Genomic DNA, 11,050 nt, shown 5'->3' with positions numbered 1-11,050 from the left:
CTTCTAGTAGCTGGAGAAGCATCTGTTCTTTAAAAGCCTGTATCCTACTCAGAAAGGTTTGCCATTAATGGGAACTAAACAGTGTTATTAGAATGGACATTGGATCTCAAGGGCTAGCTTGTTTGGTCTACTTCTATGCAAAAAAAAAAAAAATCACATGTCTTAAAATATGTTAACTATATTTCAGCAAACCAGAGTCTCTAAAAGATTATGATAGATGTATATGGTGTCCCTCTGTGGGAAGTTTAACTGCTTGTGTCAGGACTATTATTTCTAGAAGTTCTTCCTCAAATACTTTAGGCTGTCAGCTTGACTCGTGGAGAGAGCGGCCCTGGTCCGCCCGTCCCTGGACACAGCTGAAGAAGACAGTGGGCACAGTTCTGCTCCCTTTCTCATGGGAGGGGGGTTCTGACCCAGGTGTTGTAAGTGAGATGCAGAGGAGACAAGATTCAAGTACCCCAGGTCTAGCAAAGTTTCGGGCACTCTTTTGGTTGACTAGCTCAGGGAAGCATGAGTAGGGGAAGACTTCTTGGAAGATGATGTGCCAGGAGGATGGGTGATGCAAGCTTGCTGGAGCTGAAGGCAAGGTAGAATGTCCTCGTTTTAATTCTCATTTTGGCCAGCCTTGCCAACATATCGGACTGGGTCTTAAAGTCTTCCCCTATCCTGCAGAGGCTCTCATCCCACTGCTTTCCTGCTTCCTTTGTATCTCTTGCAAAACTGCACAGCAGGGCTCAAGTAGGATGGAGGAACGCAGCTTCCTCTCCTGTTTTCCAGAGGTCTTATTTCTTGCATGACTACCACCGTGGCCACCAGTCTTAATGTGTTATTTACACATTGCAGGGCAGGTGTCTCCTATTCAGATGTTACTGTGCTGCTTCTCTGTTTCAGGGGCTGATGTGCCCTGAGCACATCTAAATCTGCAGGGCACCTGATTTTACTGCCCTTTATTTAGCTGATCTACTAGAACCTTCATGGCTGTGAATCCTAGGGCCCCGCTACCCAGCTCTCCCAGGCATTTTCTTCCTCAAGCACCTGGGAAAACACTGGAAAGAGAAACAAGATGGAGTTGAGTCACAACCCTGCTGTGTAAGCAAGTCACACCCAGTCTTGAATCTCTATTGCTCCATCTGTAAAACAGGAGTAATGATGTTGGGCTTGTCTCCCACACACGGTCGTGAAAAGCCAAGGAGAATGATGCCAAAGTACCTGCACAAACTGTCCAGCGCTGAACAAATACAGGGAAGATAATGATGAAGATGATGAAACTGACAATGAAGATGAAGATGATGACGACGACGACGATGATGATAATTGTGCTTTGCACATGAAATTACTTGATTTTTGACTGCTTAGACATGGTTCCCTGAATGGAGCTGCCTATCACCTTCCTTCTAGAGTTTATCTAGATAATGTTGGGTAATATACTCAGCTCTCTACAATTAATTCATCTGTAAAATGGGAATCATAAAACTCGCTAGGCAGTGTTGCTGGGAGAATTGAAATAAATGACTCAAAAGATTTAAAAGTGTCCAGGAGAGTGCCTGGTCCTTTTTGGGAGCTTCATCAAGTTGGAATTTGAACTTAGATAACTTTAGAGGGAATTGTGATGTTCCCCAACTTGAATGGGGTAGTAGGAAGAGCACAGATTTTATTTTGCTCATTAAGTAGCATGTGACTTAACCTCTCTGAGCCTTAATTTCTTCATCTGTAAAATGGGGACAACAATGCTCACCTCAAGAGATTGTTGTGTGCATTAAAGGGAATTGTCTCTGGAGAGAGCTTATCACAGTGCCTGACACCAGCAAGTGCTGGGTAATTAACACCTCTCTCACCCTTATGCTGAAGTGGGTGAGTTGCTTAGAAGGGGGAGCAAATCCTCTGACGGTTACGACTGTGGCAGCCTTCTCCTCCTTCCGTCCTGGGTATCATGTTACAGGGCTGCAGCCCACGGTGCACTGCCCTGTCGAGATCCCTTGGCATGAGCACCGTGGCAAGAACAGTCACACGATTAGGAGTCCCAGGGTGCCAGGACTCCTGCTTCCCTCTTCTGAAGCCCACGCTTGAGTGAGAGGCAGGAGACAGGGGTAGGAGAAAGAGCACTGAAGGTGTCCATCCTCAGTTTGCTACCTGGACCTCGCCAGCATGCTACAATTGGCCACATAGGATGGGGGGAGGGCAGTCAACAGGAGGTGGTCTCAGCTGGCAACTGCTGGTAGGAGGAGGCTCAGGGGGCTGGCATGGAGGTGTTCTCGCCCTCAGAGGCAGTGATGGGCAACGCTGAGAGCTGACAGATTGGGTGTCAGGGGGAAAGTTTTGGTCCTGTGTCACTTCCGCTCTGTACATTGAAGTCACAGGGATTGTTCACTGTTCTCAACACACCGTGCATACTCTGGCCTCTGTCATTGGCTTATGTCTGCCCTTCTTTGTCTATGGACAAAGCAGACAATTTTTTGATGACCCAGTTCACCTGGGTCATCAAAAATCACCTCCATTCTTGTAATTCTCTTGGACTTTTCTAGACACAGTTGATGACTCCCCCTCTGGGCTTCCATAACTATGTACTCAGTGTGTTGAAATAAGGTCTTACAGGGAAGAGTTTTCGACTCTCTCTCCTCTATCAGAGCTAAGTGCCTTGAGGGGCAAGGTCTAGGTCGGTCCCAGTTCCTAGCACAGTGTCTGGCCCACCGTAGAAGCTCACACAAAGGTAGTTTCCTGACCTTGCTTGAGCCATGACCTGGCTGCCCACTCTGGCCGGGGCAGAGCCAGAGTGGGCAGCCAGGGAGGGTGCCCGGTGGTCAGTGGCAGTGATGGTGGGCGGCGTGGCGGGACACCAGGTACCCGGGTCAAATCTCCTCCTCCTCGCTGGCCTTGCTCCAGCGGTGGCAGCAGTTGGCCGTGATGCCCAGGAGGAAGTTGGTGGCCACGGATGCGATGGAGACCACGAAACCCACGAAGGCGATGAAGAGGTAATCATCCAGGGTCAGGGTCAAGTGGCAGGCCTTGAAGCTCTCCTCGGTCAGGGAGAAGAGTGGGGCGCCCTCGACTTCCGGGGGGCCCCGGCACTCAGCCAGCTGAGAATCTGCAACACAGAAGCCAGGGAGGGTGAGTGGCTGAGGGGAGAGCAGGAAGAGGGAGCCCCTGCCCCTCCCAGGAGAAGCTGGGTTTTTATGAACTTTCTTCCATGTGCCAAAAGTTTCACTCACCTTCTCTAGTGCCCTCAACAACCCTCACGGCAAGTATTTTTTTTTTTTTTAGTTTTTTAAATAGATCTTTATTGGAGTATAATTGCTTCACAGTAGTGTGTTAGTTTCTGTTGCACAACAGAGTGAATCAGCCATATGCGTACATATGTTCTCTTATCCCCTCCCTCTTGAGCCTTATATACATATATGTTTTTTTTTCTTTTTTGGCGGTACGCGGGCCTCTCGCTGTTGTGGCCTCTCCCGTTGCGGAGCACAGGCTCCGGACGCACAGGCTCAGCGGCCATGGCTCACGGGCCCAGCCGCTCCGCGGCATGTGGGATCTTCCCAGACCAGGGCACGAACCTGCGTCCCCTGCATCGGCAGGCGGACTCTCAACCACTGCGCCACCAGGGCAGCCCCTATACATGTTTTTATAGAGGTGGAGATCACTGCTCGGAGACTTTAGTAACTTGCCTAAAGTCCCGTAGCCCCTGCTAACAGCAGATCTGGGACTTCTGTGGGATTTCATCATCATCGTAATCTCTTACAATAGCCCCCCAACTGGTTTCTAGGCTTCTGCCCTTAATCCACCTCGACACAGCTGGCTGAGTGATCCTTTTAAACCTGAAGTCCCGTTATGTCACTCTCTGCTTGAAACCTTCCCCTGGCTTCTTCTCCTTCCCAGAAGAACCTCCCCATCCCTTCCACTCTCTTCCTGGTTTACTCGGATCCATCTATGCACACCTGCTGGTCATTCTTCCATCACCCCGAGAATGTCTCCTTTCAGCATGGGGAGGGGGAGACTTTGCATTTGTCCCCTCGTGACGGTGCTTCTCCCCTGGATCTCTGCACAGCTCAGACCCTCACCTCCTCTGGGACTCTGCTCGAATATTAACTTCTCGGTGAGGCCTTCCTTTAGGTTGCTATATAAAATAGCAACCCCACTTCACCTTTCTCTGGGCCTGCTCTCTCTTACCTACTTTGCTTATTTTTTTCCCCACTGTATTGATCACTGTCTCACAGTTTGTTTATTATCTGTTTTCTCCTTTTGACTATAAGTTCTTCCTGCAGTATCCTTAGCATTAGAACAGAGGCCTGTCCATTAAATGCTCAATTAACCTTTGTTAATTGAATATGTGAATGAATGACTCTGTCCAACTCCAAAGCATTGGGTCTTTCTACTACCCCATATGGCTTTTCCAGATACACAGAGTGTAGGGTTAAGAGTATGGGCTCTGGAGCTATTGGCTTGGGTTCAAATCCCCTCTCTATCCCTCCCTAGCTGTATGGTTATGCCTAAGTTATTTAACACCTCTGTGTTGTGGTTTCTTTACCTATAAAATAAGGATAATAAAAGTAACTATGTCATAAGATTGCAGTGAGGATTCTATGAATTAACATACATAAATGATATATTCTTGGTACACAGTAAGTACTACATAGGTGCGTGTTTTTATTGTCACCCTAGGTTGGTCTTTCTGGACGGGTCAGTGGGGTCATATTCTGCACACAGACTTCTATAGGAGGGGCTTCTCCTTCAGTGGGATTGCTGTTCTCTCCACCACTGATGGCCCCAGCTCATCCTTCCAGGGTCACTGGTACAAATGCATGGTGGTTGTCAATGGCTGCATCTTTCTCTGCCTTGGAAGGGAGAGCAGCAGGCAGATAGCAGTTCTGCCTTGCAGTGCCAGGCACTGGCTTTCCAGCAGCCAGCCGCTCCTTCGTTCAGTGGATAAATATTAATCCAACTCTCTCCTTGGGCAAGTCTTTCTTGCTTTTCTGGCTCTGATGAAGAAATGGGAAATGTAAGAAGGGGATACTTTAGTCTCAATCGTCTAAGAAAGTCGATGTGAAGGAGCTTTTTAAATTATGTGGTGCATAAATGGTGTTTATTCATTCTGCAGTCTTTGAGGGAAAAGAATAAAATGATGGACTTGGATTGAGTCTTTTGAGAAATGCATGAGCATGATTCTCCTTAGAAATGGAGAGTCAGGTTCAGAGGGAGGATGCAACCTTCCCCAAACCTCAGGCTGAAGGGTCTCTGTAGGCTGTATGCATAGTACCCCAGACTCCAGCCAGGACAAGATGGCACCTGGAGCTGAACATCCAGAACCAGAAGATGCTGAATCCCAAAGTCTACTGAGTGAATGAATGGGGTGGTGGTGATGCATTGTGAGGCTGGGGGATGTGGGGACCCTGAGGGCAATTGACAGAGCCTGCAGGAGGGCAGGATGGGAGCCAGGGGGCTGACGAAGCCCTCTGGTAAGTCAAGGGACCAGTCTTGAAGTTGATTTATATCCCAAGGTCTCCCTATGTTCCTCTGTGTTGGGATTTGTCCAAAACATAGAGATAGTAATGGGAATCCCATGAAGAAAAAGGGAGGAAGACGCAGAAAAAGACAAAGGGAAGAGTGTCACCTAGTCCTACCTAGACTGGCAAGTTCTTTGCCCCCCCAGACGACATATCCTGGAGAGTGTGTCATGGTGCACAGTGTGTTCTGTGGAGGAACAAGGAAGCTGCGTCTCTAGCTGTGGCCTGTGGGCAGTCACTTTCCCTCTCTGGAACTTGGGTCCCTCATCTGTATGGACATGAGACTTCACTGATGGGACCTTGGACCCCTCTCCTGCTCACTGGGAGCCTGGACTTCTTCGGAAGGGTAGCAGGGACCTCCGAGACCCCGGAAGAGGAGCAGCCCCTGTGTGTGGAGGAACCCTGCGGGCCCTTTCTGTCCTTAGTGTACAAGAGCGAGGGAAGGAGGTGCAGCCTGCAGAGGTCAGGCTAGTGGGGAGATCGCTCCAGGCAGCCAGCCTTCCCCTCGTGCACCCTCGCCTCAGCCCATCTCAGTCCCCAGCTATTTTGGTCCCAGAGAGCTTCCTCCCGCAGTTCTGCGGGAACCCTGGAATCGTGACCCACAGCCCCCTGCAAGCTATTTTGATCCTGGGCTCCCCACTCAGTCCTCCTCTCCCTCCCACCTCATCCAGCACCGCTGCTTCTGAGCTCAGGCTCTGGGAAAGCCCCCGGGTGGTGCCTCCCAGCTGGTTCTACTGCAGAGGTTCGGTGCTGCCACACAGGAGAGCTGGTGTCTGGGGACCACAGCTCAACACTGCCTGCCTGCAGGCTCATGGAGCCTGTGGGATTCAGGCTCCTTCAGTCCCCAGTCCACTCCCAGTAGAGGCTGGCTCGTTAAATAGCCACATAAGAGTTTCTCTTCTCAGATCTACATTCCATGCCCAAACCTTGCAGAATTCTGCCAAGGCCCTTTGGCCAGCCCAGAACTCAAGTCCTGCCTACTCCTGGTAGCCTAGAACCGGACTCATCAGGATACAGCCAGAAGGCAACCAGGCTGCCAGGGTTCGAATCCTGACTCCAACCCTTAACGGCTGTAGGACGTTGGGCAAGTTACTGAGCCTCTCTGTGCCTTGGTTTCCTCCTGTGTGTGTGTGTGTGTGTGTGTGTGTGGTGTCCCACTAGGGTACTTGTGAGGATGAGATGAGCTAAAACATGTAATATATTTAGAATAGGGCCTGGCAGATAGTAAGTACTAAAATAAATGGGGTGCGCCATTTCTATTTCTTCTAGTACTTAGCACACTTAGAAAGCAATCTGGTAGAGTAGAACAGAGCTTAGAAGTCAAATAAACCTGGGTTTTATCCACTCTGCCACTTTCTAAATGAGAGACTCTGGCCAAGTCTTTTCACTCCTCTAAACCTCAGTGTCTTCACCTGTAAAATGGGGATAATAAAAGTGGGGTCCAATGAGATAACACCTGCCAAGTTGGAAGGTCATGGTGGATGCTCAGTAAACACTGTCTGTTATTAATGAGCTGTTCTTACTTGTTTGCTCTCTGTCTGCCTCATTAGGTCATCAGGGCCACAGGGGCGAGGGTGGCGTCTGTTTCATTAATGCCGGGTCCCCCGCACCGGGTACGCACAGCAAGGACTCGGCAAAGACGTGGGCAGTGCAAGACCGGTGCACGAGGAGGCGAGCCCAGGTCGGCCCTCAGCAGGCGCGCAGGGTCTCTAAGTCCCTCCCTCTCCCGCGGAGCCTTTGCTGTCCGCGGGGCCGGGCTCCCTCCCTTACCCGCTGTGCAGCGCTGGATGCGGTTCCGCAGCCACTTCAGCAGGGGCTCCATGGTGCAGCCGCACACCCAGGGGTTGCCGCCGATCTGCAGGGTCACCAGCCCCGGCAGGCCCTCGAGAGCCTCGAGGCTGAGGAAGGCCAGGCCCCCGTAGCTGAGGTCCAGGTCCCGGAGCTGCGCCAGGCCCTGGAAGGCCCGCGGGTGCACCCTCCGCAGCCCCGGGTTGTGGCTGAGGTCGATGTGCACGAGGCCGTGGGCGGCCTGGAACATGTCGGCCGGCACGTGGCTGAGGTTGTTGTAGCTCAGGTCCAGGTGTGCCAGGCGCTTGGCGTGCAGGAAGAGGCCCGCGGGCAGTTCGACCAAGGAGTTGTTGCGCAAATCCAGCACCCGGAGCTCCATGTAGCACGTGAGGTAGCCGGGTGGCACGGCGGCGATGCGGTTGTGGGCCAGGCTGAGGTTGCGAGTGTCCCTGGGCAGGTCCGGGGGCACGGAGAAGAGCCGCTGGCTGCTGCAATCCACCACCTGGTTATGGCACGTGCAAAGGACCGGGCAGCTGGTGCCGGCATCCGAGGGCATCACCCCTGCGGCCAAGATGAGGGAGACCAGCAGCATGGCCGGGCGGGGGGGCCCAGGCCAGGGCAGCTGGGACCAGGTGTCACCCATCTTAGGCTGCTGGCAAGAGCGGTGCTGAAGGGAGCCCATCGGGGCTGGGGCTGTGTCCATGGAATCAAGAGTCAGTGGCTCAGAAAGGCAGCTGCATCAGGGGCCAGAGCCCTGGCAGGTGGGACTTGGCCGCACGTGGTATCATGGCTCCAGCCTTTCCCAGGAGCCTCTAAGCACCAGAGGGCTCCCTGTGTGAGCTCCACAGGAAGTCCCCTTTGGAGCCTAGGGGGCCATACACCCAGCTGAGGTCCCCCAGGGCCTGAAAAGATGATCAAAGCTTGAGAAAGGAATGACACAAGGATGGGGCTGGACCAGCTGCCAGCAGGTCGGGGAAGGGTCCCTGCAGGTCTTTTATGTCCCTCTCACCCATGACTGCTGGGCGCTCCTCTCTGGACTATGTCTGAGAGGTGGGAGGGGGAGTGGAGGACAGGAAAGGTGACTTTTAAAGGTCCTGGCACATCTGAAAACCCCTAAGTCCTCTCCCAAGTCTGGGACCCATTAGGAGGCCAGGGCTGCTTTTGACTCTCCTACGTTCAAGGTCTCAGAGGCCATTTCTACTGGTGGCCCAGTGGGCTCGAGTCCAAGAGGGTCCTGGAGTGGGCGTTTTGGGAAGGGAACCTGGGGGGGAGGGGGTCTCCATGGGCCTCTGAAAGCCTCAGTACTCAGCCTCAGCGTCTACTGAAATCCCCAGGGAAGGGAGGATCCCCACTGTCGGCCACTGCGGCTGGAAAGAGCCATGTGTCCCGGAGGTGCAGGATGAGGGTCGGCTAGGAGAGCTCAGGGGATGCACTTCCCAAGCCGGGCTCCGTGTTCAGTGGGCGGAAGCCGAATTCCCTCTGTCAACAAGGAAAGCACTCAGGCAGAGCGAACCAGTGCCCTGTCCTCCCTGCTGTCCTCCTAGGTTCCTTGCTGCCTCCCCTGGCCGCCTTCTTGGCCACCAACCACAAAGTTCTCTGCTTACTGTCTCTCAAGTGTGGGGACAGACACCACCCTCATATTGTTGTCACCCACTAACCTTCCCGCCCCGACCTGCAGCCATCCTCCTCCTAGGTGTCTGTCCTGGGCTAGGTGCGTTGGCTTCTTCTCCTAGCCCCACCCGCATCAGCAACAAACACCCCACCTTCGAATAACTCTCTAAGAAAAAATGCATACACACACTGGCCGTTTGCACACCCCCTTTCCACACTCAGCACTCCCATCTCCCCCCCCAACACGAGCATTGTTCTCCTGTGACTCCCCCATATTTTGCCCGGCCCTCACACCTCCCACTTCCTTCTGCATACGCATACTTGCAGAGCCTCCTTCCCAGTCTCCCCCCACCATCTTTCACCCCCGGTGCACACCCCTAATCCCAGCATCCTTTTCCACAAACTCTCCACTCTCGCCTCTGCCCCGCAGTGGGAGCCCACACCCACACTGGGTCAGGCAGAGAGGCTGAGCGCGATGACACACCCAGTGTCTCAGCTCGCCCCCCACCCCGCATCCGCCGTGGCCCCTCGTTTCTCTTGTGCCCACTTGCTGTCCACACTTGTCCTCCCTTCACCCCCTCGTCCGGCACTGCCTCTCTTCTCACCGCTTCCAGCCTCAATCCCACCCACTGGGAAATCACCCCAGCTCCCCTTAACCAGACCCATTTTTCTCAGCCCTAAGGTCTCCCCCTGCACTCCCACAGGCCCTCAGGAGCCCACTTACTCTGTTCCAAGGACACAGCCATCAATCTGCAGCAGACACGGGTCTCCCTCCCTCATCCTGGAATCCCCGCTCGCTGCTTCAGGAGAAGAGATTGCCTCACAGGCTTGTCGCCTCCCCCGGCCTCTCCTCCATGGCTCCGGGATCCCTGGGCAGCATCCTCTGTGGTTTCCCGTCCTGTGGTCCCTGTGCCGTTTCCTTTCTTTTAGTCAAAAGGGGAATCAGAGAGAGGATGCTTAGAAGAAAGTTCACAGAATCCGAGTGCTTCTTCCCGAAACTCAGCTAGTGCTGAGGCTGCTGGGGCATGTGGCTTCTGCCAGGTCCTCCCCTCCCTCCCCCTTCCCTCCCTCTCTCCCCTCCTCTCTCCCTGTTTCGCTCCCTTTCTTTCCTCGAGGGCCAGGTACTGACGTTTCACTGTCTCTTAGCAACTGCCTCCACATCTCTGAGCAACAGGAGAGCTGCCTATGGACCCCACCAAGATGACAGAGAAGAGAACGAAGCAGTCACAGAATCCACACCCGCAGGATCCTAGTGATGGGACAAAGGGGGAATAAGGGGCGAGGGGGGTAGACAGGCCAGGACAGGAGCAGGGACAGAGGAGGAGGCAGGGAGAGAGGGCAAAAGGGCCCAGAGGGAGAGGCTGAAGTAGGGGCAAAAGCATGAATCTGGCCTCTGAGATGGAGGAAGGGAGGCTTAAGGGCATCCGACCCAAATGGGAAAAGAGGGAGGGCTTGGAATGGAGAAAGGAACTGAGTGGAGAGTGGGAGAGAAACTGGGGCAGGCAATAAAGATATGAATGAAGATGGAAAGAAAAAAAGAGAAGTGCATGAGACAAGTTTGCTCACTTGATGGGATCTATCTGTTCAGTCCATATACAGCATCTGTTTCCCTGGGTCTGAATGTATTTTGGTCACTAGGTACCAGGTGACGAGATTGGCTCAGGGCTTGTCAGGGATAATTATAGGAGGTGAGAACTTTTCTGGGTTCCTTCATTGTCCTTAAGTCCTGACCCCATGAGCTCTGAGAGCTTTTGGGATGCAAAGTGCTGACTGCCAGTTCCAGGTGGGGTACCTGGGGCTGTAGAGACAGATCTGTCTCTCAGGGAGTGAAAGTTGCCAGAAAGACCTTGTGGTTCTGACTCTTTCTCCAGGCCCAGGGACTCTGCTGCCCTGTTTCCATCTCTCCAAGCTTCCTGCTCCCTCCCGCCCCAGACTGACTTCAGATGAGGGTGAAGTCTTTGCAAAACCTCTTTTCTTGGTGACCCATGGAACAAGTCTCTAGCTGCCCTGCATTTTAAAAACCAGCTTGACTAGTTGGTTTGGTCAAAGAGCTGGTTCATTTCTTCTTTTATTTATTTATAATAATAATAATAACAATTATTATTATTATTTTATTTTTGGCTGCTTTGGGTCTTCGTTGTTGCGCATAGGCTTTC

The 11,050-nt window shown here is 52.8% G+C and overlaps 1 protein-coding gene across 1 annotated transcript; it reads right to left on the bottom strand.

Moving 5' to 3' along the window:
- Positions 1–2,846: 2,846 nt before the first annotated feature.
- Positions 2,847–7,941, bottom strand: LRRC55 (leucine rich repeat containing 55; the record flags this gene model as incomplete). Its single annotated transcript, XM_081240820.1, has 2 exons — positions 7,266–7,941; positions 2,847–3,082 (listed from the first exon to the last, which is right to left on the bottom strand). The coding sequence occupies exons 1-2, from the start codon at positions 7,924–7,926 to the stop codon at positions 2,847–2,849; spliced, it is 897 nt and encodes a 298-aa protein (XP_081096946.1). The 5' UTR covers positions 7,927–7,941.
- Positions 7,942–11,050: the final 3,109 nt, after the last annotated feature.

Source organism: Mesoplodon bidens (assembly GCF_964165515.1).
Source record: "Mesoplodon bidens genome assembly, chromosome: 7".
In the NCBI taxonomy this organism is placed as follows: domain Eukaryota; kingdom Metazoa; phylum Chordata; class Mammalia; order Artiodactyla; family Ziphiidae; genus Mesoplodon; species Mesoplodon bidens.
Note: the sequence above shows the minus strand (reverse complement) of the source record. Positions and strands in the feature narration are given on the sequence as shown.